Source organism: Equus asinus, chromosome 6, assembly GCF_041296235.1.
Source record: "Equus asinus isolate D_3611 breed Donkey chromosome 6, EquAss-T2T_v2, whole genome shotgun sequence".
Classification (NCBI taxonomy): Eukaryota; Metazoa; Chordata; class Mammalia; order Perissodactyla; family Equidae; genus Equus; species Equus asinus.
In genome coordinates, this window is record NC_091795.1 from 17,794,797 (window position 1) to 17,821,398 (window position 26,602).

Genomic DNA, 26,602 nt, shown 5'->3' on the forward strand with positions numbered 1-26,602 from the left:
CTAGCTTCTTACAAGACGTCCGTGTCTTTCCTCCTACTTACTTGGGTCATCTGGGAAGGCCCAGATGGTATAAAGCCACACCCAGGGTGAGTAAAAAAAAAGGTAGGCTAGGCCTGGGATATGAATGTGACCAAACGTTAGAATCAGAATGAATGCATAAATGCGTGTGAAATCCGACCAAAGTACTTTAATAAATCTAAGAAACTTCAGAGTTTTACCGGGGTTGGGTATAAACAACTTCTCTGTACGCCTTGGCTGTCTTATTCAACCCTTAGACCTTCCGTTAGACTCCTCCCATGCTCGGCCGCACCTCCTCCTTCTGGCTGGGAATGGCCGGCACCACCAGCTCCCGCTGGCGGGAAGAGGACCTGGGGCAGCCCACGCACCGGCAGCCCTCCGGGGAAGGCTAGCCCCGCCCCCTCCTCGAGAGAACACCTTGAGCAGCCCCGCCCACACGGGCCGCCAGCCCAAGCCCCGCCCTCGGGTCCTAACGCGAGGACCCCCGCGGCGGCTGTCCGCGGCCGCGCCGGACTCATCCTACCTTTTTGCCCGCACGAACGCTCTCCCACCCCGGCCTGCGCTGCGGCGCGGCCCTCTGGCCTCGGGAATTCAGCCGCGGGCCGACGCCCGCCGTTTGACGAGGAGCGGTCGCGGCAGGCGGTGGGGAAGGCTGCCCGGACGCAGGCGCTCGTAGGGCTCCACCATGGCGGCTGTGGTGCGCGCTGCTGCGGGCTGCCTGCCTGTGCTGTGCTGCGCGCCAGCGGGTGAGACCCGGGACGCCGCGGGCAGGGGCTCTGAGTTGGGCGGGAGCGGGGGCCTCGCCCCGGGCCTACAGACGCCCAGGCGGAAAGATGCGAGAAGCCGCAGCCCCTGGGCCCCTCACGCGGGCTCCTGGCCCGGCTGTGTGACTTCGCGCGTCCGCGCCCTCTCTGGGTCGCAGGGCTTATGTCTGTAAAGTGAGGGTGGGCTGGACGCCGTCCGAGGCCCCTTCTAGTTCACCAAACGGGCCGTGTGTGCGCGGCAAAGAGGGGCCGGGAACTGGGAAGCAAGCATCCCCTTGTCGGCGGGCGCGACCCACAGGCTCATTTGGTGATGTCGATGTGGGGTTCGAGGCATATGGCGGCCCGCGGGGCTCGAAAAGGGAAGAGGCTGTCCTGCAGCTTGAGTCGCATAGGATTAGTCTCCGTCATTTTAGAGTCCGGCTGATCAGTGCCTTTATTAGAAGGATGGATGTTTCAAATGTCAGTAGTTTTGCTATTGTTGCCCCCCACCCCCACCCCCTTGTGGGTTGGTTGCAGCCCAAGGAAGGGCGGTCGGCCCTGGTCCAGCATGACGTTTACCTCTAGGAACCGCTTCGTGGTGGACTTGGCCTTCTCTGTTCGCTATATTTTACTGTAAACCCACTTTCCAGCATTCGTAATTCCGAAGTCCAAAGACCTCTAAAAGCCGAAAAGTTCTTTTTTGTAACTCATTTTGCTGGGAAACTTGACCAGAAATCATTTGATGGAAAATCTGACCTGAACGTTCTTTGTTTTTGCCCATGTCGTGACCACATTCTCCGTTATCGAGGCCCCATTCAAATATCACCTAGCCTTTGTAGCTTTCCCTCATGAGCTCCCACTGTGTACCAGGGACTATCTTGAGCTCTTTATGCTTTTTTTCTCACTTCATCTTCACAGTGCCTTTATGAGATAGATGACTTTATTATTCCCGTTTTACAGATGAAGGAATTAAGGCACATGGAGGTTGAGAAACTTGGTCCAGGTTAGGCTGGGAGGATGTCAAGTTTTTGCACCCACATTACCTGGCTCCAGAGCCTCTTTCTTTTTTGGTTTATAAAACAGCTTTTTTGAGATACATTTCGCATGCCATACGATTCATCCTCTTAGAGTGTACAATTCAATACTTTTTAGTGTGTTCACAGAGCTGTGCCATCATCACCACAACCAATTTTGGAACATTTTTATCACCCCAAAAAGAAACCCTGTACCTTTTAGCTATCATCCCCCCAGCTCCCCGTTGCTCCCAGCCCTAGGCAGCCTCTAGTTTACTTTATATCTCTATGGTTTGCGTGTTCTGGACAGTTCATTTAAACGGCCTCATGTAGTATGTAGTCTTTAGTGACTGGCTTCTTTCACCTAGCGTAATGTTTTCAAGACTCATCCATGTTGTAGCATGTATCAGTGCTTCATTCCTTTTTATGGCTGAATAATATTCTTTTGTATGTATACTATACCATGTTTTGTTTGTCCATTCATCAGTTGATGACCATGTGGATTGTTTCCACCTCTTGGCCATTATGCCTAATGTTGCTATAAACGTTTGTGTGGGGTGTTTTTGTAGATACCTATATTTTCATTTCTCTTGTGTGTATACCTGGGAGTGGAGTTGCTGGATCCAGTGGTAACTCCATGTTTAACCTTTGGAGGAACTGCTAAATTGTTTCTAAAGTGGCTACACCATTTTACATTCCCCGCAGCAGTGCACAAGGGTTCTTACTTCTCCACATTCTTGCCCATGCTTCTGATCTGTCCTTTTGATTATAGTCATCCCAGTGAGTGTGAAGTGGTATCAGTTTGGGGCTTTGATTGCATTTCCCTGATGGCTAAGGAGCATCTTTTCATGTGCTTATTGGCTATTTCTGTATGTTCTTTGGAGAAATGTCTATTCAAATCTTTGCCCATTTTAAAATTGGGTTGTCTTACTAGTGAATTGTAAGAGTCCTTTATGTATTCTAGATACAAGTATTAGACACATGATTTGCAAAATTTTTCTCCCATTCTGTGTTATCTTTTCACTTTCTGTTGTATTTTGAAGCACAAAATTTTTAAATTTTGATGAGTCTGATATTATCTATTTTTTATTTTTGTTGTTTATGCCTTTAGTTTCATATCTAAGAAACTAATGCCAAATCCAAGGTTATGTTGATATACCCCTATGGTTTTTTCCAAGAGATACAGTTTTTGCTCTTTAGGCCTTTGATCCATTTTGAGTTATTTTTATATATGGTGTGGATTGGGGCTCCAACTTCATTCTTTTGCTTGTGGATATTCACTTCTCCCAATACCATTTGTTGAAAAGATTATTTTTTCCCATTGCTTTGACTTGGCCACTGTTTTCAAAAATCATTTGCCAGTAAATGCTGTGAGAGCCTGTTCGGAAACCCTGCCCTGTACAAAGTGGCGCACAGCACGGTTCAGCCTGGCGCTGCAGAGGGAGAGGGAGTGGAGTGCTGACAGAGCCTGCGGGAATCTGGTAGGCTTCACTGAGAGGTGATGTTTCAGACAAACCAGGAGGACTTGTGAGAGACCCACAAAAGGATGCAAGAGCAGAGGGTGTTCAAGCCTGACTAGAGATGTGGCGTGGCCAGAGGGAGCGTGGAGGAGAGTGGTGGGAGTTGAGGCTGATGTGGAAGGTTGGGCCAACGTGGAGCCCCGGAGGCCATGCTGAGGAGTTTTGATTTTGTTCTGCAGGCAGTAGGGAGCCAAGGAATGATATATCAAGGCTGTGAAGTGACCAGACCTGTTATTTTAGAAAGGCCTGCCCGACAGCAGATGGTGATGTAGAGGGAGAGACCTGTTAGGAGACTGTTGTCAACATGTGGCTGAGGGACCGTGAGGCCTGAACAGAGAAGGGGCAGTGAGACCGTGGGAGAGGGTGCGGCTGATGGGTGGGTTGATGTTTGAGGAGACTTTATGGGGCTTGGGAACTGGTTGGGTGTGAGGTGAAGGAGAAGCTGTGATGTGATGTCCCTTACTTGGGCAAGTGGTCATGGATCCCAGAAGTTACTCATTTACTTATCTTGGTTCTTTTAGTCTAGAGATAGTACTATTAGTATTAATATAGGTGTTACTGTTTAAAATGTTCCTTTTCGTGTAGAAATATATCTTAATTTTTTTTTTTTAATTTACAGGTCATTTATGGTCTAGGCAGCTTTACCTAAACACCTTTCCAACAGCTTCCGTTTGGGCATCGAAGTCTGTTCTCAGCAATGGTGGGATTCATTTATCTAGCTACTTTTTCTTATAAGGTCTAATGTTAGAGTACTTCATGTATTTTTTAAAATGTAAGTGAATACTCGTTATAATGGAAATGCATTGGGTCTAAAGAGTATTTTTCAAATTTTTATGATTACACTTGTTACAGTTTAGGGCTTTAAAAGATAATAGCTATGATTTATTGAGTAATTACTGTGTGTTAGGCTTGTAACATGTTATTCTGGTTAATCCTCACACCAGTTTTTTATTGTTGTTTTTCTTGTATTTTTATTTTTTTGGTGAGGAAGATTGTCACTCAGCTAACATCTGTGGCAGTCTTCCTCTGTTTTGTGTGTGGGATGCTGCCACAGCATGGCTTGATGAGCAGTGTGTAGATCTGAGCCTGGGATCCAAACCTGCGAACCCCAGAGCCGCTGAAGCAGAGCATGTGAACCCAACCACTACGCCACTGGGCTGGCCCCCTCACGGCAGTTTTTGTGAGGGAATTGTTATTCCCATTTTACAGATGATGCAGTGAGTCTCTGAGAAGCAGAGTGCCTTGCTCACGATCACACAGACAGTGAACGGCAGCTCTGGGTCCTCAAGACGGAGTCTCTGTAGAAGGCCTTTCCTCCTGCACCTGTGCAGCACAGGGCCCTCTCTGTAGTCACTCTCCAGGAAGGAAGGAAGCCAGTCCTTGCTGAGCCCAGGTTGTGCTGTGCTCAGTTAGGTCCTGCCTTTTTCAGGTGGACAGTGGTTAGGGCAGAATTGAAATCTTACTGTGTCCTTGAGTTTCCAGAGCTCTGTGTGTTGGGCTTTGCTTTAGTCTTGCTCCCTTTAGCCTGTGAACCCTTCCTGTCGAGATGCCTTTATACCTTGCTTGAGTGCTCCAGCAGAGGAGTATGATGGACCTGGACTCTTCTCTTTATCTGTTCATTTGTTGATTGGGTGACTCATTCATTCATGAACCACTTACTGTGCGCTGTTCTGTTAGCCAGGCAGTGTCCCCGACCTGGGCTGGTGTGGGGCCTGGAGGAGGCGTCTGAGGAAGGCCAGAGGGGAGTTCTCTGCTGAGGGCATAGCCCTGCCGGAGGCCCTGGTGGGGAAGAGCGCTGCCTGGTGGAATGACGGCCTGGCTCTCTGCTCTGCCACTTTCCACCTTTGCAACCGTGGGCAGATGTCACCCCTTGGACCCTCAGTATTCTCGTCTATAAAATGGGACAGTGGTCCTTGCTTTGAAGATTGTTATATTATTTCTTAAAATATTGTGCTCCCACATTGTTAAAAGGTTTATATCTTAAAACTAGTTCCTTTCCGACTCCTTCCCATTTTCCGGTGCCGCTTTTGATTCTGTCAGCTTTCTTCTGGTTATATTTCTAAATAGAAGCTGTGTATGGCTCTTTTCTCTGTTAGCACCGTTATGCTAATTGCAGAGCTGACACATCCCCGTCCCTGCTCTCCCATCATAGTTGTAAACACAGTTTTGATGGAGTCTGGACAGCCTTGTCATTATCAAGGTCATGTATACGTTATTCACGGCTGAGCTAGGTCGTGTTCTGTCATTACATTTCCTTTCTCCTACCACATTTTTCTTTTCCCTAGAATTAGTAATTCCCTGTTTTTAAAACAGTTGCTTAGTTTAGTTTTCTTAGTACCTACTCCTATATTTTTCTAAATGTTACAGCAGATTGGTCAGAAACTCCCTTGACACCCAGAGCTCGAGAGTGTGTGCTGTTCTTGTAATCGGTATTCCTGTGTCCTCGAGTCCACTGCTGCCTCTCAGCCCTGCTGTCTTCCTCACAGGACACCCCCGTCTGTGGAACTGATACAGTGGCTGCCTCTAAGACATGGCTGTTTAAAAACATTCAGTGATACATGCATATGGTTAAAAAAATTCCCTAAAACATAAAAAAGCAAATCTCTCATGTCTGACTCCAGATGCATCAGTTTTCTTCCCCAGAGGCAAGCACTGTTAGCAGTTGCTTGTATATGCTTCCGGAGTTAGTCTATAAAATATATTCACGTCCCTCCTTGTTTTTCAAACCTGAAGGGTGGGATGCTCTACTGTGCTGCGCCTTGCTCTTCTAACCAGATCATTTACAGGTCTTTCCACATGGGTGCACTGTCCAGCTGCATACAGCCCAGAGTAGACAATGCCCAGCATGAGGTTGTATAATGCAGCCTAGCGACCCTGGTCTGGACAGACCTACTTCTTTAGACAGCTACATCTATCGTGTGGATGAGCCGTAATTTCTGTAACTAGGATGGGCGTTTAAGTTATCAGTCTAAAGCTTTGTTTTATTTTTTAAAGAAAGACTGTCCTGAAAATATGATTCTTAAAAGTTCAGGGTTTTAGTGACTTATTTTTATTAGTAACTATTAATTATTTGGTGCTGGCAGTGTTTCTCCACAAGCATGAATCATCTAACTCAGTTTTATTCCATCTACCTACAGGCCGTTTGTCATCTCTTGGACCCAGAGACAACCGTCATTTCACCAGCTTGACCCGTGCGCTGCAGACACAATGCTGTATTTCTTCTTGCAGTAACTTGATGGGCCAACAGTATAGATCCTATAGTTTCTTCACTAAATGTACGTAGACTATCCACAAACGTCCCATTTCATGAAACGGGAAAATAAAAGGCACTTTCGTATCTTAATTTTTCTTCTCCTTCATCTTCTTCCGTAAATGAAGTAACACTTTAGTGACTCATATATGATGTACTCTTAAAATAAAAATGTTCCTCTGTGCCCCTCCTAGAACTGTCTCACATGCTGCCAGTTGTGTTTGTGCTCTGCTTCAGGAAGCGCTGGTTTATTTAATCCCCTCACTTGAAGTACCTGAGGCCTAAAGGGTATAGAATTGTGGCCTAACTCCCTGCTGATGCAGATTCACACCAAGAACGCACTCAAAGTCTATTTTCAGTTGTGCTTCAGTCGAGGAGATGGGACATCTAATCAGAAAAAGTTAATTTTAAGTAGACGATGTTTTGCTAACATCACTTGTACTTGTGATAGTATTTAGAAGAATCCAATCTGCACTGAAATTAGCTTGTAATAAATGGAGATTGAATTCTCAACTCACCATTAGGAAAATTAGAAGAAATTAGGATTATAAAGCTAATTCATTTTAGACTATTTGGTAAATAGAGAAAATCAAAAAGATGAAAATCAGCTGTAATCCTATGACCCTGAAATACTGGATTTGCCACATGTTGTTCTCTGTCAGTACGTAGCCTTCTCCGGTGCAGTGTTGTGACTGTAGAGTTTCTCATTGTATGGGTACAGATCCCCTAATTTGGAAGTCTCATAGTAACTAGGTCACTTGTGTAGTCTGCAGGAAAGAGGACCAGGTGGCGAGGCATTACGGGTAATGTAGGCTTGGTTGTATCTGGATTTTGGCGCACAGGAAAGAGAGGTGGGTGGAGTTGGAGCCATTAGCCTCTTCCTTTGGTGCCCCAGCTCCTTTTTTTCTAAGAGCTGACTTTGTACTTTGGGGGGGTATATCAGATTTACAGGCCTTGGCCAGGAGTGTTTTTAAGTAGTCTTTTTCCTGCCCCAGAAGACCTTATCTCCAGCTCTTGTTCTAGAGGTGCCCCTTGCCCTCTGAGACCCCTGTCCTTGCCCTTTTGTCCCACACCTGCCTCTGACTCTCCATTAGCCTGCGTCCTTCCTCAGTTATAAGACTCTGTACCCTTCTGAGTTTGTTGCTCCCAAGTCACACTGAGATTAGCTTCAGGGGGCAAACTCAGTTGAAACCAGCATAGGGCTAGGTTTTGCTGTTTCTACATTGATTTTCTAAATCTCTTCCAAGAAATAAAAAGCATAATTTCTCAAAACTCATTAAGATTTCCTAAGAATATTTAATGTTGTACTTGTAAATCTATCCCTCTGCCGTAGCAGGTCCACCATTTAAATCCCTTTGATCTAAATTAGCAAGCAGTGTTATTTAGCATGATTAACAGAGTACTAGCTCAGTGTATCAAATTGGATGCAATAGTGGATTTTGTATATATCTATGTGTATGTGTGTATAAACATGAACTTTATTTTACATAACTGTGCTAGTTAATAGGTGTATATAGTAACCTACCTAAACCCTTCCAGAAAATGATAGAAAAGGTTGAAATAATAGTAAAAGCTTACAATGTAATATATTAAGTAAAAAAGCAGGATACAAAATTCTACATACGATATAATTTCAGTTTTGTTTAAAACAAATATATATATACTTATGTATGTGTGCATGAATAAAGAAAAAAATATACATTCTGATCTAATAGTGGTGATTATTTTTTATATTCTTTTACTATCTATATTTTCCAGATTTAAAAAAATAGCTATTTCTTTTATCATCTGAAAAAAAGATTAAAACCATTTTTCATAGCATAATGGCATTCAAAAGTTGACATATGACTTGTTCTCTTTTTCAAATGTAGTTAGAAATTTTATTTTCCTCGTTTTAAAAATGAACTAAACTCTTTAGTCTTTTATATCTTTGTCTCAATATTAACTTCCTTTAAAAATCAAATCCCTTTTAGTCGCAATGAGTGGTTTGCTTATTCTGCTTCTAAGTGAAGAAAAACTCTGTAATTGATTAACTCTTAGAGTGCATCCCATTAAAAGTGCTTTCATTGTGAACTTTGAATTTTTTTCCCCCAAAGATTTTATTTTTCCTTTTTCTCCCCAAAGCCCCCTAGTTCGTAGCTGTATGTTTTTAGTTGTGGGTCCTTCTAGTTGTGGCATGTGGGATGCCACCTCAGCGTGGCCCGATGAGCAGTGCCATGTCTGCACCCAGGATCTGAACCGGCGAAACCCCGGACTGCCGAAGTGGAGCGCACAAACTTAACCCCTCGGCATTGGGCCGGCCCTGAAGTTTTTGATGGCATTTATAGTACCATCATTTTTAAAAAGAAAATAAAATCTTTAGTGAGAATTTAGCACATGGTGAGGTTTGTAATTTTATTTCGAACCTGTGGTTCTTTTAAATGAATCAGTGTCAAGCTAAAGTTCGAGTTTAACCTTTTGCTCTGATCAGGGCTACACAAAGCAGCATGTGACACGGAATCTAACTTTTTGAGCTTCCGTTATAAAGATCAGCTGTAATAATAGGTGTGTGTTGAAAAATGGGATACTGTACAGATACTAAAAATATTGTAAATCCAAAACGTTTTTCTCTTTCCATATTGTCTACCCGGAGAATCAAGATAAGGCCTGTCAGGAAGCAGGAGATAGAACTTTTAAACCTTAAGGGCTCATAAGAGAAGAAGAATGAAGATACTCATTTGTTGTCTAGAATATGTTTAGTATTTTAGACATGTAGATATTTGTATCTTAGATTTTTGACTACTGCAACTAGTGTTAGTTGTGTGTGGCTGATTCTTTATTAAATAAATTGATGATGAAACAGTCTATGGTTATAAAGGCAATTGGTGATACTGCGAAAGGCTGGAAGTCCTTGGGAAGACAATTTAAGTCTAATAAATGATGTAACTACACCAATAAAATTCAAGAGTGGTCAAAAGTAGAGAATGTGAATATTCTACAAGTACAAAGGGGAAAATGGTGAGTGAAATGTACGATAGAAAAAAATTTTGGAATCCTACAAATTCACAAATTGAAATAAATCAGTGTCAGAGTCTATACATAAAGTAAAAGACAAGCATGATAGAAGAAATACACACACGCACATGCAAGTGTTAACTATCAGACCCCTACATACTCGTTCTTTCCTGTATGTTGGTTAGACTTTAATTAGAGTTGAAGGTGAATTTGGGCATCTGATTTTGAAGGATACACAGAAGAACAGAGCAAATCAAATTATTAAGATTATTGGGTTCAGATTGAAGTGTTGCTTTTTGTTTGGGCTAAGAAACCTGTATTTAGGAAGAATAGTTATTGATTATCTCAATGGTTATAATGGAGGCCAGCGGGCAGGGAAGAGACCTGTGCCATAGTTGATAAAATGTCTGGGAAACAAACCTACTGGAAAGTAAGTGGGATTTAAATGTTAGCTGTCTTTTGTGGAGGAAAATCATATTCTTTGAAAGTAGAATCGTCTCCTCTTGGGCTTTCAAATGTGAACAGAAGCCAAGAATGATTTAATTCTGCTTTCGTTGCCACAGTGATACAAGTGAAGCTGGCCTCTTCTTGCCTTTTTTCTTCAATAGAAAACCATCGATCATTGCTTGAAAAGTTTTTTAAAAAGCCTGTTTCATTACAGTGACAGCAGATGAGCTGTGGAAAGGTGCTTTAGCAGAGACTGGTGCTGGAGCAAGGAAAGGAAGAGGCAAGAGAACAAAGAAAAAGAGAAGGAAGGATTTGAACCGGGGTCAAATCATTGGTGAAGGTAAACTTATTTATAAAAAACAGCTTGTGTGCTTTTTAAGACTTTTTTCCCGAAAATTTTATAGATATTTTACAAACTAGAAACATTTCTCATGAAGTACACTAGGATCTATGGTTTTAGAGTCCAACCAAATGGCTAACTTATTGCCTCATGATTCAAGGGGAGGAAAATCCCATAGAAAGGGATTTATTCTTTCAGTTCTTCATTCAACAAGCCTAGATGCCCTTGTGTGGCATCTGCTGTGACAGTCCCTGCCCTCAAAGAGCTTATGATTCAGTGATAGAAGATGGAATAAATCGAGAGCTGGCAGACTTCCTCTGCAAAGGTCCAGAGAGTAAATATTTTCAGCTCTGTGAGCCACACGGTCTCTGTTACAACTACCCAACTCTGCTGTTGGAGCACAAAAACAGCACAGACAACACATGATTGAATGGGCAGAGCTGTGTCCCAATAAAACTTTATTTACAAAACAAGTGGTGAGCTGGAGTTGGCCCATGGGCTTTAGTTTGCCAACTTCTGGAACACATGATGCTTTATACTTGTGTTTTTTGAAGTATAAAAATAGAACAGTGTAGTTGAATCGACATTTTGTACTGTGCTTGCTAACAAATTGTCTTTGATAGTAATGGCCTTCTGGGCATAAAGAGAACGCCTGTCACTGCCCTTCTAGCTGCTGCGTGTCTACTTGGATACTTTTCTCTGACTTACCTCGTGTCTTATTTTATTTTTTAACATCTTTTAAAGTTATAACAATTATATATGTAGACCTTCTCAGTAAAAAATTCAGACTACAGAGAAAACTAAAGTCCCCCTTGATGCCCTTTCTCTCTCCCCCAACCCAGTTGCTACCCTCAAGGAAACCACTGATCTCATTTTGATGTGTTTCCTTCTGACAGTTTTTAATGCTTTTACAAACATAAACACCCTAAAGGAAATAGATAATTTTTTCTTTTTAAAAATAAATTATATCATATGGTACATACTGTCATGTAATTACTTTTTTCACTCAATAGTAGGTCTTGGAAATTGTTCCACATCAGAACCTACAGAGCTACCTCATTCTCTCAGTTTAGTGCAGAATACATCATAGGTTGGATATGCCATATTTCATCTAACTATCCCAACGTTGCTGGACATTTGGATTGTTTCAGTTTTTTGCCTTTACACATAGCGCTTCAGTGGACATCCTTGTCCAAGCATACGGTGCCTTGCACCTGTGTGGAGGGTTTCTTTAGGTGATACCATGAAGAGGAATTACTAGCCATTAGGATGGGTACATTTACAATTTTAGTAATGCCAAGTGGTCTTCCAAGCGATTTATATTATTTTATGCTCCCACCAGCAGTGTCACTATCCGTTCACCCATTGCCTGGCATTTCACAACTCAAGAAATGAATACTTTTTAAAAATTCTTATTTATGTATGTTTTTAAACAACTTCAGGGCGTCAAGGCTTCCTATGGCCTGGTCTGAATGTCCCTCTTCTGAGAAATGAAGCTGTGCAGACCATTGCCCAAAGAAGCAAAGAAGAGCAGGAGAAGGTGGAGGCTGAGATGGTCCAGCAGAGAGAGGAGTGGGACCGGAAGAGGAAGATGAAGGTTAAACGGGAGCGAGGATGGAGCGGAAACACGTGGGGAGGTGTCAGTCTCGGCCCCCCAGACCCTGGTCCCTATGGAGGTATCAGAGTCCTGGTTTTGCTTACCTTTGTGACAGAGCACTTGTACTTCTAGAATTCCTTATTGTGACTTTATTTACACATCTGCTTAGATTGCTGTTTTCCAGAAAAAGATTTGAACATCACTGAAATCACTCCACATTATTATCCAACTGTATTTGATGGAACACTAGAGGCCCAGAACCAAGAAGTATTCCACAAACGAGCTGCAAAGCCCTGGGTTCTGGCGTCTTTATTGTGCCGCTTCTCAGAGCCGTCAATGTGGTGGGGGCGTCATGGATCTGGACAGGCCCCGACAGGGCGCAGTTTCCCAAACACAGTTGGTCCTGGGGGCCCATGGAGCAGCAGAGCTCAGGAGAGCTGCTTCCGTAACAGAAGATAAACCGACCGGATGGTTGTCACTAAGCCTCATGAAAGCACACAGGAAATAAAAATTGATAATACTTATCAGGCCAAATTAGAAAACTAAGTCCTGCCCCTGACCTGAGTCTGTAAAGAAGGAAAAATCCTCTGAGAAATTTATTCTTGTCGATGAGTCAGAGATGAGGAGACAGACAAGAGTTTGGCTGCTTCCTTCAGTTTGGCTTAAAGAGGAGAGGAGAGGCTGGGATGGAGAGGCTTAGGCAGGATGCTTAGAACTGAGCAAAGTGCTTCCATTGGGAGGATGAAAATATGGGAGGGAAAGAAAAAACCATAAACTCAGTCCCTAATGAGGGCCCAGATCCAGAGTGTAGACAAATGGATTAATCCTTGACAAAAGAAAGGGCACAGTGCAGGTTCAGGGGAGCCTGGAGTGTTAGTAGTGGAAATGCGTGTGGGGTGGGGTGTGTGAGTGTATCTGTCTGGTGACCTCATTTAGTCTGTGAGGAGGAGGTGGGGTCATCTGCTGAAAGTAGGGTGGGGGCACTGATGAGCACAGCCACCAGGATATTGATGAAAAGGCAGGGTATCTGGGAGTGGCTCCAGAATTATCCAGGGGAGTGAGAATTGGACAGAGTTCAGAGGAAAGAAGATTGGCCATGAGGTGATAATTGCTGAAGCTGGCTAATGGGTGCATATGCTTTCATTTTGTTCTTCTCTCTATCTTTTTATATGATTGAAGTTTTCTATAGTAAAAAGTTGATAAAAATAAAAGCACACAGAGAGTGTTTGAAGTGGCTGCCTGGTGAATGGAGAGAGAGCTAACTAAAGGGACCTGAAAGGCCAGCAGGCTGCAGGGAGGACATGAGTGAGTTGGAGACCATGAGTTTCTAGTGGCCCGGGTGTGTACTATGCTTTGACTTCTCTCCAGCAGCACCCAGCAGGCCAGGGGTGGCCAGACAGCCGCTTGGATTCAGGCCTGGATAGTGCGGTGGAGGGAGAAGAGGGTGAGGGAGTTGAGGACATTCACCAGATCTGGTGGACGTGATGGACTGTGGTGTCCTGGCCGAGCGGGAGAGGCTGTGAGGACCAGAGGGAGTGAGAGGGAAGGGGAGGACAGTGGGCAAGAGTCTGGAGGTGCTGGGGAGCTCCAAGAACCCTTGTCTTGGGAGTGGACGAGTGAGCAAGCTGGAGGGTTAGAAGGATACAGTCAGGGAGATGGTGGCCGAGGCGATGAGTTTAGTGGTGGAGCAGTCTCTGGGGATGATGGAGGACCAGGGTGTGGCCTTGGGAGTGGCACCAAAAGATCTGAGATTCTTCTCACTTAAAAGTAGGTGATGGTGCCTGTGTTGAAAAGTGCTTTCATGTACTAACTGTGCAGACACATTTATCTGTATGCCTGTTTCTTCTCTCCCTCCAGAAACATATGACGATTTTGATACCAGGATACTTGAGGTAGGCATGCTGAATTAAATACCCAGTTAAGCCTTAGGGGAAGCTGGGGTGGGCGGTGGGGATGGGGCAAGAGGAACAGTGAGGAAAAGCTTTGGTGCATGGCTTTTCTGAGACACAGAGCTGATCTGAGTAAGTAAATAATGGAACTTGAATTTCAGTCACTTGTTTCTGGCTTTCCTGACTGCTGCCCTTCGTGGGGGTTACCAGTTGAGGTCTCATGACATGGTAATTTTGAAGGTATTGTCGCTAACAGAATTTGGAGATGACCTTTAAATTTCTACCTTCCTGAAGCTACATTAGCAATCTGTCTTAGAATTAGAAACCATATGTATGTGGCACTGAATTCAGGGAGCAGAGCCTGAGAGGAGCCATGGGGCGGGGGTAGAAAGCTTGGAGTGGCCGTGAATGTCCAGCTCTTGATGGGAAGTGACCTTCTGGGCTGTTTGCAGGCACCTGAAACTAAAGCCTGTCCCCAGTGAGTTTCAGTCGCTCTTTCCGGGGTGTTCCCTACAGTGGTCAACTTCCCTCTGAGCTCGTGCTGCACACGTGGTGTTAATACCACATGGAATGATCATTTACTGAGTTTGTGATTGAATATGTATATTGTTTCTTCAATATCAATTGCGTTATAGAATTTAAAATATGTTTAGGGGCCAGCCCCTTGGCTGAGTGGTTAAGTTTGTGAGCTCTGCTTTGGTGGCCCAGGGTTTTGCTGGTTGAGATCCTGGGTGCAGACCTAGCACCACTCATCAAGCCATGCTGAGGTGGCATCCCACACAGCAGAGCCAGAAGGACCTACAACTAGAATATACAACTATGTATTGGGGGGCTTTGGAGAGAAGAAGGAGAAGAAAAAAAAAGATGATTGGCAACAGATGGTACCTCAGGTGTCAATCTTTAAAAAAAATAAAATAAAATATGTTTAGAAGTATTTTATGTATTTGGATCCCAGTTTATACCTTTTGGAAGTTAATCTCTTTGAAGAATTCTTGGGTATGTGGTGATTTCCAGTAAAATTATCCATGGGCGTGGGACTTGAGCTCCCTTTTCTTTTAAACCCATTTTATGGGAAAGGGGCCGCCATGTGAATAGTTTAGTTAATAGTTTGGCCCTTGTAAATATGCCCATAAATGCAGATTTTCCTGTAGTTCATGGTAAGCAGATATTTCCAAATTTTCTATTCTCAATTGAGGCTAATCCTTAGCACAGAGATCCAGTCCTATGCTGATTCCTTCTATATACTGCATTTCATCATTTGTAAGATGCGCATTTTTCCATATTTTAGCATCTCTTGATATTGGGTATGTCTTATAGTCAGTCAGTTATAAACCATGTCAAAGTATAATCAGCAAGTTTTTTTCTTTCTTTTCATTCATTAAAATAGTGTATAATGAATTGTATAGTTTCAGATCCATTTAAAATTTATCTCAGTCGAACCTTCTAAGAAGCTTATGAAATAGGAAGAGAAAGACTTATTTCCGTTTTGCTCCTGAAGAAACAGTCCCGACAGAGGTTTCCTTGGGGAAAGTTTGCAGTTTGTGCTCGTGGACTTGGAGGACGATGGACGATTCACCACGTGTGCGTGTGTGTAAGGTCGTCACTCTAGTTCCTACTTCACAATTTTATTAAGGTGTAGTATTCATGAGACACTTTGTCTTTTAGGTCAGAAATGTCTTCAATATGACGGCAAAAGAGGGAAGAAAGAAATCAATCCGCGTCCTGGTTGCTGTGGGGAACGGCAGAGGAGCTGCAGGTGAACAGGGTGCCATGGCACACGCGGTGCTGGTGGTGGTGGCAGAGGACAGACGTGGCCGGGCTGCACTGTGGGGTCAGCGGGTTCACGCTGCGGCCACTCTTTTCCTCCTGATTAAATCTGTTAGTGGTTCGAGCTCACAACCTTGTTTAAGCCCGTGAGATCCCTTAGAGGGACAAGAAAGACTAGATCTTCCTACACCTGCCCTTTCCTGTGAGGACACTGGATATTTAAAAAGGCTCAAGATGCCATTGTATTATAATTAACAGGAAAAATTAGGGGGAAAAACATTAGATATTCAACAATGGGGACATAGTTACAGAGAGAGTATAGCCACACATTGTAATATTCTGTACCCATTAAAGAATAACAGAAAATCACGTACAAAATAATGCTAAATTAAAAAGAAAAGCATTTCATGTAAGACTGTATAATATAATCCCAATTTTTGTTTTTTAAAAAAGTATGTTTATATGCAAAGAACAGACTGGAAAGATATTCAGTGAAAAGGTTAATAATGTTTACTCTAATTTGCCAGTCATTTAAATTTTCTTCTTTATACTTTTGTGTAAAGTTTCCATAGTGACCATCTGTTTTTGAAATGTATATGTGAATGTGTAAGGGAAAGAAAACTGGAAAACTGTCCTATTTAACCCATCCTGACACTTTCAAAACAAGTAATGTGTATAGATAGTGTTTGCCCAAGGAAACCACTCTTTATTTATTTATTTATTTATTTATTTTGGAGAGGAAGTTTCTGCCTGAGCTAACGTCTGTGCCAGTCTTCCTCTACTTTGTCTGTGGGATGCCTCCACAGCATGGCTGATGAGTGGAGAAGGTCTGCACCAGGTAACTGAACCTGTGAACCTCGGCCCAAAGCGAAGCACACAGAACTTGAACCACTCGGCCATGGGACTGGCCCCTAAGGAAATCACTCTTAACAGTTACTTTTGTATACTTCTAGATTTCTATATTCATATATCATCATATATCTTTTCTAAAAAATTGACACAAAGGGATCCTATCATATCCATAATTTAGCACCTTGCTTTTCACGCTTATTTTTATACCCAGAGATCTTCCTATATCAGCATAAAGAGATTCCCCCTCATTCTTTGTACTGATTGCATAATGTTCCATTGGGTAGATAAATATAACTTTTGTAACCTTTTCCCTATTGTTGAATATTTATGTTTCCAAGTTTTTACTGTTTATAAAAAATAGCTTCTTGTACATGTAATTTGTTATACTTTTGCAAGTATATTGACTGGGGAAATTTCTTGCTGAAACTGCTGCCTCAAAGTTCTGTGCATTTTAAATGTTGATGAGTATTGGCAGATTGCCCTGCCAAATGTTGCATCAGTTTATCTTCATCTGTAGTATCATATCCTTGGGGCCCGGGATATGATCAAACTTTACTGATTGTCAATATGATGTGGAAAACATATCTCTTAGTTGTGATTCGCATTTCTTTGATTATGCGAGTTTGGACACCATTTCACATGTTTATTGGCTGCAATTATTTCCCTTTAGAGACCTGTTAGTTCACATGTTTTACCCCTTTTTCTCTTAGGTGTTTGTTCTTCCTTATTGATGGTATAAGCTGTTTGTAAGTTAAGGACATTTGCCCTTTGTCTATCATATACTTGACTTAGTTTTTAGTTTTTTTCTACACAAAGTTTTAAATTCACAGATGTATTAAACCTTTATATAGCAAGTTTGCCAGTCTTTCATCACTTCTGTGTTAGTGTCTTGCTTAGAAAGCCTTCATTTGAAGATTATATGTTCACCTGTGTTTTTTCTCCAGGACTTACATGTTTAGTTTGTTTTGTTTGAAGTGTGAAATGGAATCCTCAGCCCCTTTTGTCCCAGGTTCTCAGGTGTCTTGCGTATCTCATGGAGCAGTATCCTCTTATGTTACTTTCCTGTGTATAATTTAAACATAAAAGACATCCTTCAAAATAAATAATTAATGGTGACAGCAAGTAATGGAAGCATTTCTGTTAACTTGTGATAAAGCCTCATTTCACAGGGTTGAGGGTTCACAAACTCAGGAATTGTTGATTTTATTTCCTGGTTAGTTGAAGTCTGAATTGCATTTGAAAGTTCCAATGAAATCATGGTTTTATGCTATAGAAGTGTCTGTTTTTTCCCAACCCTTCTGGTTATTTTAATCTATTTTCCAAAATGCACAAAACCATATACCTTATTAATTTAGAGCATGGTTACTTTTTTATATTGAGTGTATTTAGTTTGTTTTAACATATTTTTATTTTATTTTATTTATTTTTTGCTGAGGAAGTTGACCCTGAGCTAACATCTGTAGCCAGTCTTCCTCTTTTTGCCTGAGAAAGATTGTCCCTGAGCCAACATCCTTGCCAGTCTTCCTTGACCTTGTATATGGGACACTGCCACAGCGTGGCTTGATTAGTGGTGTGCTGGTCCACACCCAGGATCTGAACCCACGAAACCCGTGCCACTGAAGCAGAGCACACAAACTTAACCACTATGCTACTGGGCTGGCCCAAGTATATTTAGTTTTATCTATAGATTTATAAAAAGTAAAGTTATGCATATAACCTTGGATTTCATAGATGCTTTCAAGTGTAATATTTCCCAAATGCCCCAATACAGAGAAGCAAATCTCTTTAGCCTCCTGCTTTGTCATTCGTTTTGCACAGAAGGTTTTCTCTGGGCAGAAGAAAACTGAAGTGTGATGAAATATGGTAGGAGCTGAAACTTAAAATGTGGTGAAAGACATTATGTGCCAAATTCATGCCCCTTGTCATATTTTTGCTTTTTCTCTGACAGGTTTTGCCATTGGGAAAGCCACTGAAAGGGCGGACGCTTTCAGAAAAGTATGTACATTTTTCCTGTCTTGACAGTAAATAATCAATGAGCTATGTGCTTGACACCATCAGAACCACAAAAAAAAAAGGAGCCCTCCCCCCATGCTCACTGTCAAATGTTACTTATCTCATAACAAGCAGTTTAGAAGTGCCTGTATTCTTTTCTATCATTTTTATCAGACTTGTGATTGCGACAAGATTATGAGACAACTGGGAAAGTTTGAACACTGACAGAATGTTGAAAGATACTAAGGAATTATTCTTAATTTTCTCAGATGTGATAGCGATATTGTGCTTATGATTTCTTTTAGTACATCCTTAGCTTTTAGAAGCTGAGGATTTTAGAATACTGAAATTATTGTCCTAGTTTGAAATTTTCCATAATATAATATTTTATGAAAGCTGCTTTTTGAGGTCTCTGAGAAAATGTAAATTCCAACAATAGATTTAAGAAAAATATTTCCCTTCTTTCAGGCAAAGAACAAAGCAGTTCACTATCTGCATTATATAGAACGATACGAAGACCATACAAGTGAGTGTTAGTCTTTTCTTTTAAAATTCGCAGGATTACACTTGTTTCATTATGGGAGGCAGTGTATCTCTATGGGTGTCTTTGTGTTTCTCTGCTTGTTGCTACGTTCTTACAAATCAATATGTAAAGTGTAGAAACAAATTTTCTCTCCCGAGAAGGTTACTAATGAGTGAAATCAAAGTCTGTTGCTCGTCCTCAGCCAGTGTGTGCTGGCTGGCTGGGGTGGTATTAGCTGTGCTGTGATATTTGCAAGGGCATTAACACTACACGCCTAATCCTTCTTGTGTTTATGTGTTTACCCTCCAGTATTCCATGATATTTCTTTGACATTTAAAAGGACGCATATCAAGATGAAGAAACAACCCAGAGGTAACTAAAATACTAAAAGACTCTTATAATCTGTTGAAGGTAAAGCAGAGAAATCTCACATCCATCCTGTCCTCTACTTTTGCTCACCTTTGCTAGAGCTCATTTTGGAAATACCAGAATCGAAAGGCCTAAGCTAGATTGAAAAAGGGTAAGGCCCTCAGGGAAATAAAATTAGCCAACCTACCCAGGCTCCCGTGAGCACAGGCATGTTCCAGGGGTAGTTCCAGGCGGGAAGAGCACACCATGAAGAGGAAATAGCCACTGAGTGAGTAGCTGGGCTTGGATGAGCGGGAACCTTAGTTCCTCCAGGAGAATCATTGACGCTCTGAGATGGTTCTGTTCTCAGAGCTCATTCGGTTCCAGTCATGACTCTCATCATCAGGGGCTGAGGGAACGTTCCTGTGAGCCAGGTGCTGTGCCAAGCTGTGCGGATGCAGAGAGGGACCTTCTTCCCGTCCTGTGGGGGAGCAGGCGGGAGGGCAGGCAGTGCCCAGGGTCCCGGGGCTGTGGCAGTCGTGCCCAGTGGACTCTGAGTGTAGAATTCTTGAACATTCTGATTTGTGTTTTGCTTGTGGTTCCACAGTAAAAATGATTTCACATAACTCTAGGTACATCTCGAACAATTTGGATCGGAAGAAGATGAAACATTATATTTAAAATTTTTATGTCAAAGCTTCTAGCACAGCTGTGCTAGAGTTATGGCATGCAAATAAATTAAAAAAAATCACGTGGAGTACCGATTGTATTTGTATACAGTACTGTATACAATACAAATACTGATTGTATTTGTATACTGATAGTATACCAGATCTTTCTTTCTGCTTTAACGTCATAATTAATCATTCGTATGCCTGATAAAACCACTTATTTCATCACTAGAGAAAGTACTGAGCACTTAGACAGCAAGGTGTAGACCTGCGTGGGCCCCTCGTAGGTACTGGCCTGAGTGACTACTGAGCCCTTGAAATGTGGCTACTCAGGTCGGCTGTAAGCGTCAAGTACACATCAGAGCTCAAAGGCTGAGTGTGAAAAAAAGAATGTAGAATATCTCAAAAATATTATTAATATCGTTTACATGTTAAAATGATAATGTTTTGGAATTCGGTTAAATAAATATATGACTAAAATTAATTTTACTTTTTAAGCTTTTTTTTAATGCAGCTATGAGACTTTAAAATTACATACATGGCTTACATGTATGGGTGGCATCATATTTATGTTGGGCAGTGTTGGTTTAGATACATTTCTGTCGGAATGATTTTTGAAAGACTGCTACAATTTTAATTTAATAGCAGAAGCTACCTTTTTAATCTTCCCTGTCATCTAATCAAAGCTCTATTTTTCAGGCTGCTATATATAGTTTAACCCATTACCTGGGCATTGAGATTGAATATTCTGATTTTGAAGCTAAAACATATGATAAGTTAGAGACAGCATTTCCTAAATTATGGTTCTGTGTGTCACTGTTTCTATGAGGAGATATTAATAGGTGTTACTCCAAAAAGGGTTCCAAATTGGAAAATTGGGTTAAGGAAAGTCAAAAAGATGCTTGTAGGTGTTTGTGATTGTCACAGTCTTTAACGCACTACTGTGCAATGGGAGTCTCCGAGAGGGGATGGAGAATGCAGTGTCCCAAACTTACTAACCCTGGGACGGGACACTTCCACCTTGGCTGCAAGACAGCACTTAACTCCTCACACAGCACTGCAAAGCATTTGCCATATAATAAACACACACACAGACACGCATGCGCACACAGACACAGAGACATAGACATTAATTTGACTTTTATTAAACAGGTGTTCCTTGACACAGTCCCTGCCTGGGAGTCTTCACGATCGCAGTACAGTCCAATAGTTACCACAGGACAGTGACCACTATTATATGGACATTTGTGTATGTGCTAAACAGCGGCTGCCATTCATGGAGGGCCTCGGGTGCTCCAGGTGCTCTGCAGTGTGCATGCTCCCCCTGGAGCTCACCTCCAGCTCTGCTAAGCAGGTGTTGCAGGGAGGGGTGGATCTTGCCCAGGGTCATCCAGCAGGCAGTGGCAGGGGACAGTCTGCCTCCCAGGCCCTTCCGAAGGTCTGCCTTGCACTCCCCTGTGTGTGCACCTCTCTCTCTGTGCATCTGTGCACAGATGTGTGTGCACGCATGGACACGTGTTCTGTACGTGTCTAACTCCACACACAGAAGAACCACCTGGCTGTTACCTGCCCTAGCTGCCCTCTGAAGTCCCTGGTTCTCACATGATCTGGCGTAGCTGTGGAGTCCACATTTAACTGGTTCTTTCAAGTAATAGGGACAGTTCTGGGTAAGAATATGTTACATACTTTATCCGAATACAGCTCTCACATGCATATATACAATTACCATGAAAAATCTGAAACTGGAAAGCCAGTGATGTTTCCCTTCTGGAGCCGACCTTCTGCCTTAAAGCGGGGAGGGGTGCAGGGTCCATGTCTGGCTAAGCACAGTGTGAGTCTAAATATGGGGCTTTTTTCTCTCCTCACTCCCGCCTGCATTTGCCGGGTGCTGACCCAGGCCCTGGGTCTACAGTAGAAACAAACAGTATCCAGCCCTCGGAGCCCACATCCTTCTGAGGGGAAACTCGGATCAACAAGTTCGGCTGAAGTGCTGAAAGCGGCAGTGGAGACGCTGAGTGTTGGGAGGAGGGTGGGGAGGACGCCACCTTCAGTAGCGTGGTCAGAGAGGGCCTCCCTGAGGAGGAGGCATTTGAGTGAGACCTCGAAGGTGAGAAGGAGCCATGCAGGGGAGCAGGCCCAGGGGAACACCCAGTCAAGTCCTTGAGGTGGGAAGCCAGCAGGAGGAGGGTGGTGTCTGGACGAGGTCAGCGAGACGTCAGATCATGAGGGGCTCTGTAGGCCGTGGAGCTCTGTCTTAGTGATTTTACTGTAATTCTGAGAACAGCGGGAAGGGAAGGGCTTTAAGTGGAGAGTGAGGTGTTTGTTTTGTGTCTCTAAAGCTCTTCCTGGAGAATGGATGGCGGGTAGGCTGGAGTGTGGCCAGTAGCTGCAGGAGATACCACCCAAGATCTAGAGGCCAGCAAGGAGCGGGGAGGCCCGGCCAGTAGCTGGGAGAAAATCCGGGAGCGGGGGCGTTACGGAAGCCGAAAGAGGAGTCTTTCCAGGAGGAGGTGGACTCCTCCGCTCAGTGCTCCTGAGCAGTCAAGGAGAGTGAGGACAGATTGTCCCCGATCCTCAGTTAATGTGGGCGTGAGTGCCAAGAACTTTCAGGCGTCTCTGCGAATCTGCATAACTATCGTGTTCTTTGCCCACGTGTTCAAGAAATGTATATGTATTGTTTCTTTAATCCTTACAATATCTCATTTTAATAAGTGTCATTATGGATGTTTAGTAGGTGGTCAGGGGTCACCTGGCTGGGAGGTGATGAAGCCAGAATGGGAACCAGGGTCTCCTGCACCCAGAGCCTGAAGTGGTGTGAAAGCCAGCAGGGTGACAGATGTGTCTTCTTCCCATTTCTAGGCTACGGCCTCCGCTGCCACCGGGCCATCATCACCATCTGCCGGCTCATTGGCATCAAAGACATGTACGCCAAGGTCTCGGGATCCATGAACATGCTCAACCTCACCCGGGGCCTCTTCTGTGGACTCTCCCGCCAGGTAACCCTTCCCTGGGGGCTGAAACAGAACTTCTAGTTTGCGCCTCACTTGTGTGCGTTGGGACCATGACGTCCTGGGGTCCTCCTGGAGTGGCTCTCCCGGGGCCCCTTGAGGACTCGGGCATTCTCTGCTGTCTGTGGCTGCACCGGGTTAGTTAATCTAACTGAAGAGTCAGTTCATGAAGTTTAGCCTTTAGGAAATACCTCATGGGTGTTCTGAAGTTTCAAAATTAAGTGTTTTTAAAGGCCAGTAATTAGAGTCTGTGTTTTGTTATGAAAAGAACACATGGTTTTTCTAGAACTCCAACAGTGTAGACATATAAAGTGAAAGGAAAAGGTCCGTTTCCTAATCATCCTTCCAGTTGAGACTGGGGTGACCTGGGGCGCTTCCTCTCAGGAGAGCTGTCTCCAGGAGCAGCTCAGTCAGTCCACACGTCACCTGCACAGGTTGTTCAGACGGACACCTGAGTCAGTAGGAACCATGAGCATTAACGTGCTGGGGTATTTCTCCTCATGGATGGAGGCCTGGACCACTGCCCAGCCGGCCCCTCAGCCTGGGCTCGGCTCACAGTCAGTCCACTCCACAGCAGAGAGGAAGGCCTGTGACTGCACGGCCCCCTCCTCCTGGGCCGCCCTCCTGCCTCTCAGCACGGGTGGCCCATTCCTTGAAAGGTTGAGTGGACCTTAGAGCTGATGAGCAGAAAGATGACCAGGTTCAAGAGACTCCATGTGCTGAGGAATTGGACAGGCTTCCTGATACTTAGTGTGATGGCTGTTTCTGAATAAAATGATCCATGGAATAGTTTTCCATGTCTCTCTTTAAAATAGGAAAATTAATTAAAAGAAAACGAAAGCTTTGCTTAAAGCTCTTTTTTTTTGAATTCCTTTGTGCGTGTGTCTATTTGGTACTATCTAAAACATCCTTCTAAAGCACTTCTGAATCCAAACTCATTGTCAGAGGTTTAATTGTTTCATGTAACTAGGTTATTGGTTCTAGATAGGTCATATTTATAATCACATAGACTTGTCCTTTCTTATGATATTTTTTATTTATTTTAGCACTTTGAATGTTCTGATGTAATTACCATGTATCCTCTCGTCTAGAATGCCATCAGCTATAAAAAAGTTGCACTATTGCAATGTGCCACTCCAAAAAAAATGCCACCAATATAAGCTACATGCCATTGATTGTAAGACACGCAAATTTAAGTTATTTTATTTTGTTTTTATGAAACAGCATCTCTTCCAATTTCAATCATCTATAGAGTTAGAATTGTACAAGGTGGCCATAAAGTCTGGAAAGGTGAGATTGAACATGTCAGGTATTTCAGTGTTCTTCAGTAAGCCGTCTACTGCATTATTTGCCTGTTTCCAGACTTTGTGGCTCCCTTCTCTGCTGAATCCCCACGGCCCTCTCACTCAGTGTCAACAGTCAACAGCTGGTGGCCAGTCTTGTTTCTCAATACCACCCCAACCCAGCCCCAGTTATTTTGAACCAAATCTCAGACAGCATTTTATTTCATCCATAAATATTTCAGTATGTGTCTCTAAAAGACAAGAATTAAAAAATACCCCACAATACTATTGTCATACCTAAAAAGTTAATACTAACCTAGTATATCATCAAATATCTAGTCAGTGTTCATAGAAACGTATCCATTTGTCAGAATTGAAAAATATTTTTTACACAACTTGTTTGAATCAGGTTGCAGGAAAGGTCAATACATGGTAGGTCTTTGCATGTCTTCTAAGTCACTTGTAGTCTGTGACTCTTCTTTTTCTTGCAACTCTTTTGTTGCAGAAACCAGGTTGTTTGTCTGTAGTTTCCTAGTCTGGTGCTGACTCAGTTCCTGTGGGTCCTCACCGTCTTCTCTCTCTGCGTGTCCTGTAATTGGCAGCTAGAGCTGGCAGTGTGGGGCACAGCATGGCACAGAATTATGAGGGTTTGGAAGGCAAGAGGCCAAGGCCCTTCCGCCATCCCAGGTGGGGGTGGGGGGTGGTGCTGAGGTGGTTCATCCACGACAGGTCACCAGAGTTTGCCCACAAAATGCATTGCCCAGAATTACCTGAAATGGTCTTTAAGTTCCCCAAGTGGTCCGGTATTTCCACTGCTGACTTCCCTCTGGCTGATGGAAGTTCCCGCTCTAAGTTAGAGACGCACCTCAGAGAGCTAACCTGCCGTTCTCACTCGGGTCTTGCCCAGGAAACCCACCAACAGCTGGCTGATAAGAAGAGCCTCCACGTGGTGGAATTCCGGGAGGAATGCGGCCCTCTGCCCATCGTGGTCGCCTCCCCCCAGGGGCCCTTGAGAAAGGATCCGGAGCCAGAAGATGAGGTTCCAGACGTCAGACTGGACTGGGAAGAAGTGAAGACTGCACAGGGAATGAAGCGCTCAGCGTGGTTGGGTTTAAAGAGAGCCGCCACCTGAGCGCCCCTCTGGCCTTGTGCGGCCGCAGTGTCCGGAGCCCCTGAAAGATGCTCGGCCCCTCACTCCTTGGAATGTCACCTTTTTATTTAAAGGAAAGGCCAACATTCTTTATTTACAAATAATAAATAAATATAGCTTTAATTTATTGAGCATATTGTATATTCCAGTCACTGCAATAGGAACTTTACAGACACCTTAGTTCAAGGCGCCTTTAAATATTCATTTAAACTGACAAAAATGAATGCATCAGGGAGATAGGGCTTGTAGTCTGACCTAATCAAAAATAATGTGCAGTCAAGTTACAGCTACTTAACTCTAGTCACACAGCTAGAAAGTAGAGGAAAACAGGCAAACCTTATTCTTTTTGACTCTGGAAATTCTTTGTATTAAACCTGTTTGTATAAATATTTTAGTGGTTGTTCTAGGTATCACATTATACAGACACCACTTACCACCTGGCTGCTGGGGTTGGCTTTGTACCAGTTCAAGTGAAGCGTGGAAATCTTACCTCCCTTTAGATCCCTTTACCCTTCCTCGGTTCTATAATTGTTTTAAAATTTCGTCTGCCTGCCTTGAGAACCACATTAGCCAATGTTACAGTTTTTGCTTCAACCAGCAAACATAATATAGAAAACTCAAGAAGAAAAAAAGCCTATTTACCCAGATTTTTGCCCTTCCAATTGTTCTTTCTTCTTTGCTGGTGTTTCACGGTTCCACTGACATTTTGAGTTGGGAAAACTGAGTTCTTCTTGTGTGTTTCTTGTTTGCTGTCATAACACCACCACACTCACCCAATGTTGTGGGATTTTCCCCCGAATAAGCAATTCTCTGCAGCACCAGCTGGGTGTCCTACAATTTAACTCAATTCTGACACTATCTCCCTGGAGATAGCATCAGATCCCACAGGTGAAGGGCTCAGTCCCATAAGACTCCCCACCCCACTTCAGATGCCACTTCCAAGTCTGGTTGTCACCTGTGCTTCTGACCAATTGGCTATAAATCAGAGGTTCTCACAACTCCCTTATTGGTTTAGATTAATTTGCTAGAGTAACAGTTTTAATTTGCTAGGGAAACAGTTTACATACCGTTTACCAGTTTATTAGAAAAGGATATGATAAAGGATACAGATGAACATCCAGATGGAAGAGAGGCATAGGGCAGGGTGTCTGAGATTACCTCACCAACCTCACGGCCCTTCCCCAGGTGCAAGCAAGC

At 43.3% G+C, this 26,602-nt stretch overlaps 1 protein-coding gene and 1 pseudogene across 3 annotated transcripts; one reads left to right on the forward strand and one right to left on the reverse strand.

The window, feature by feature from the left end:
- The window catches only part of LOC123286709 (small ribosomal subunit protein uS5m-like), a 363,347-nt pseudogene that overhangs the window by 139,440 nt on the left and 197,305 nt on the right, over positions 1–26,602 (reverse strand).
- Positions 319–25,536, forward strand: MRPS5 (mitochondrial ribosomal protein S5). Of its 3 annotated transcripts, none has more exons than XM_014852691.3 (12): positions 319–764; positions 3,914–3,994; positions 6,432–6,569; positions 10,200–10,325; positions 11,768–12,001; positions 13,780–13,814; positions 15,477–15,567; positions 18,379–18,425; positions 18,891–18,948; positions 19,255–19,317; positions 22,824–22,960; positions 25,163–25,536. In XM_014852691.3, exons 1-12 carry the CDS (start codon positions 704–706, stop codon positions 25,385–25,387), a joined length of 1,296 nt encoding a protein of 431 aa, XP_014708177.1. In that variant the 5' UTR covers positions 319–703; the 3' UTR covers positions 25,388–25,536. The 3 variants fall into 3 exon arrangements, with proteins under 3 accessions (XP_014708177.1, XP_044628817.1, XP_070367835.1); XM_070511734.1 differs by having other exon boundaries at positions 681–764; positions 3,914–4,066; XM_044772882.2 differs by lacking the exon at positions 3,914–3,994 and having other exon boundaries at positions 500–764.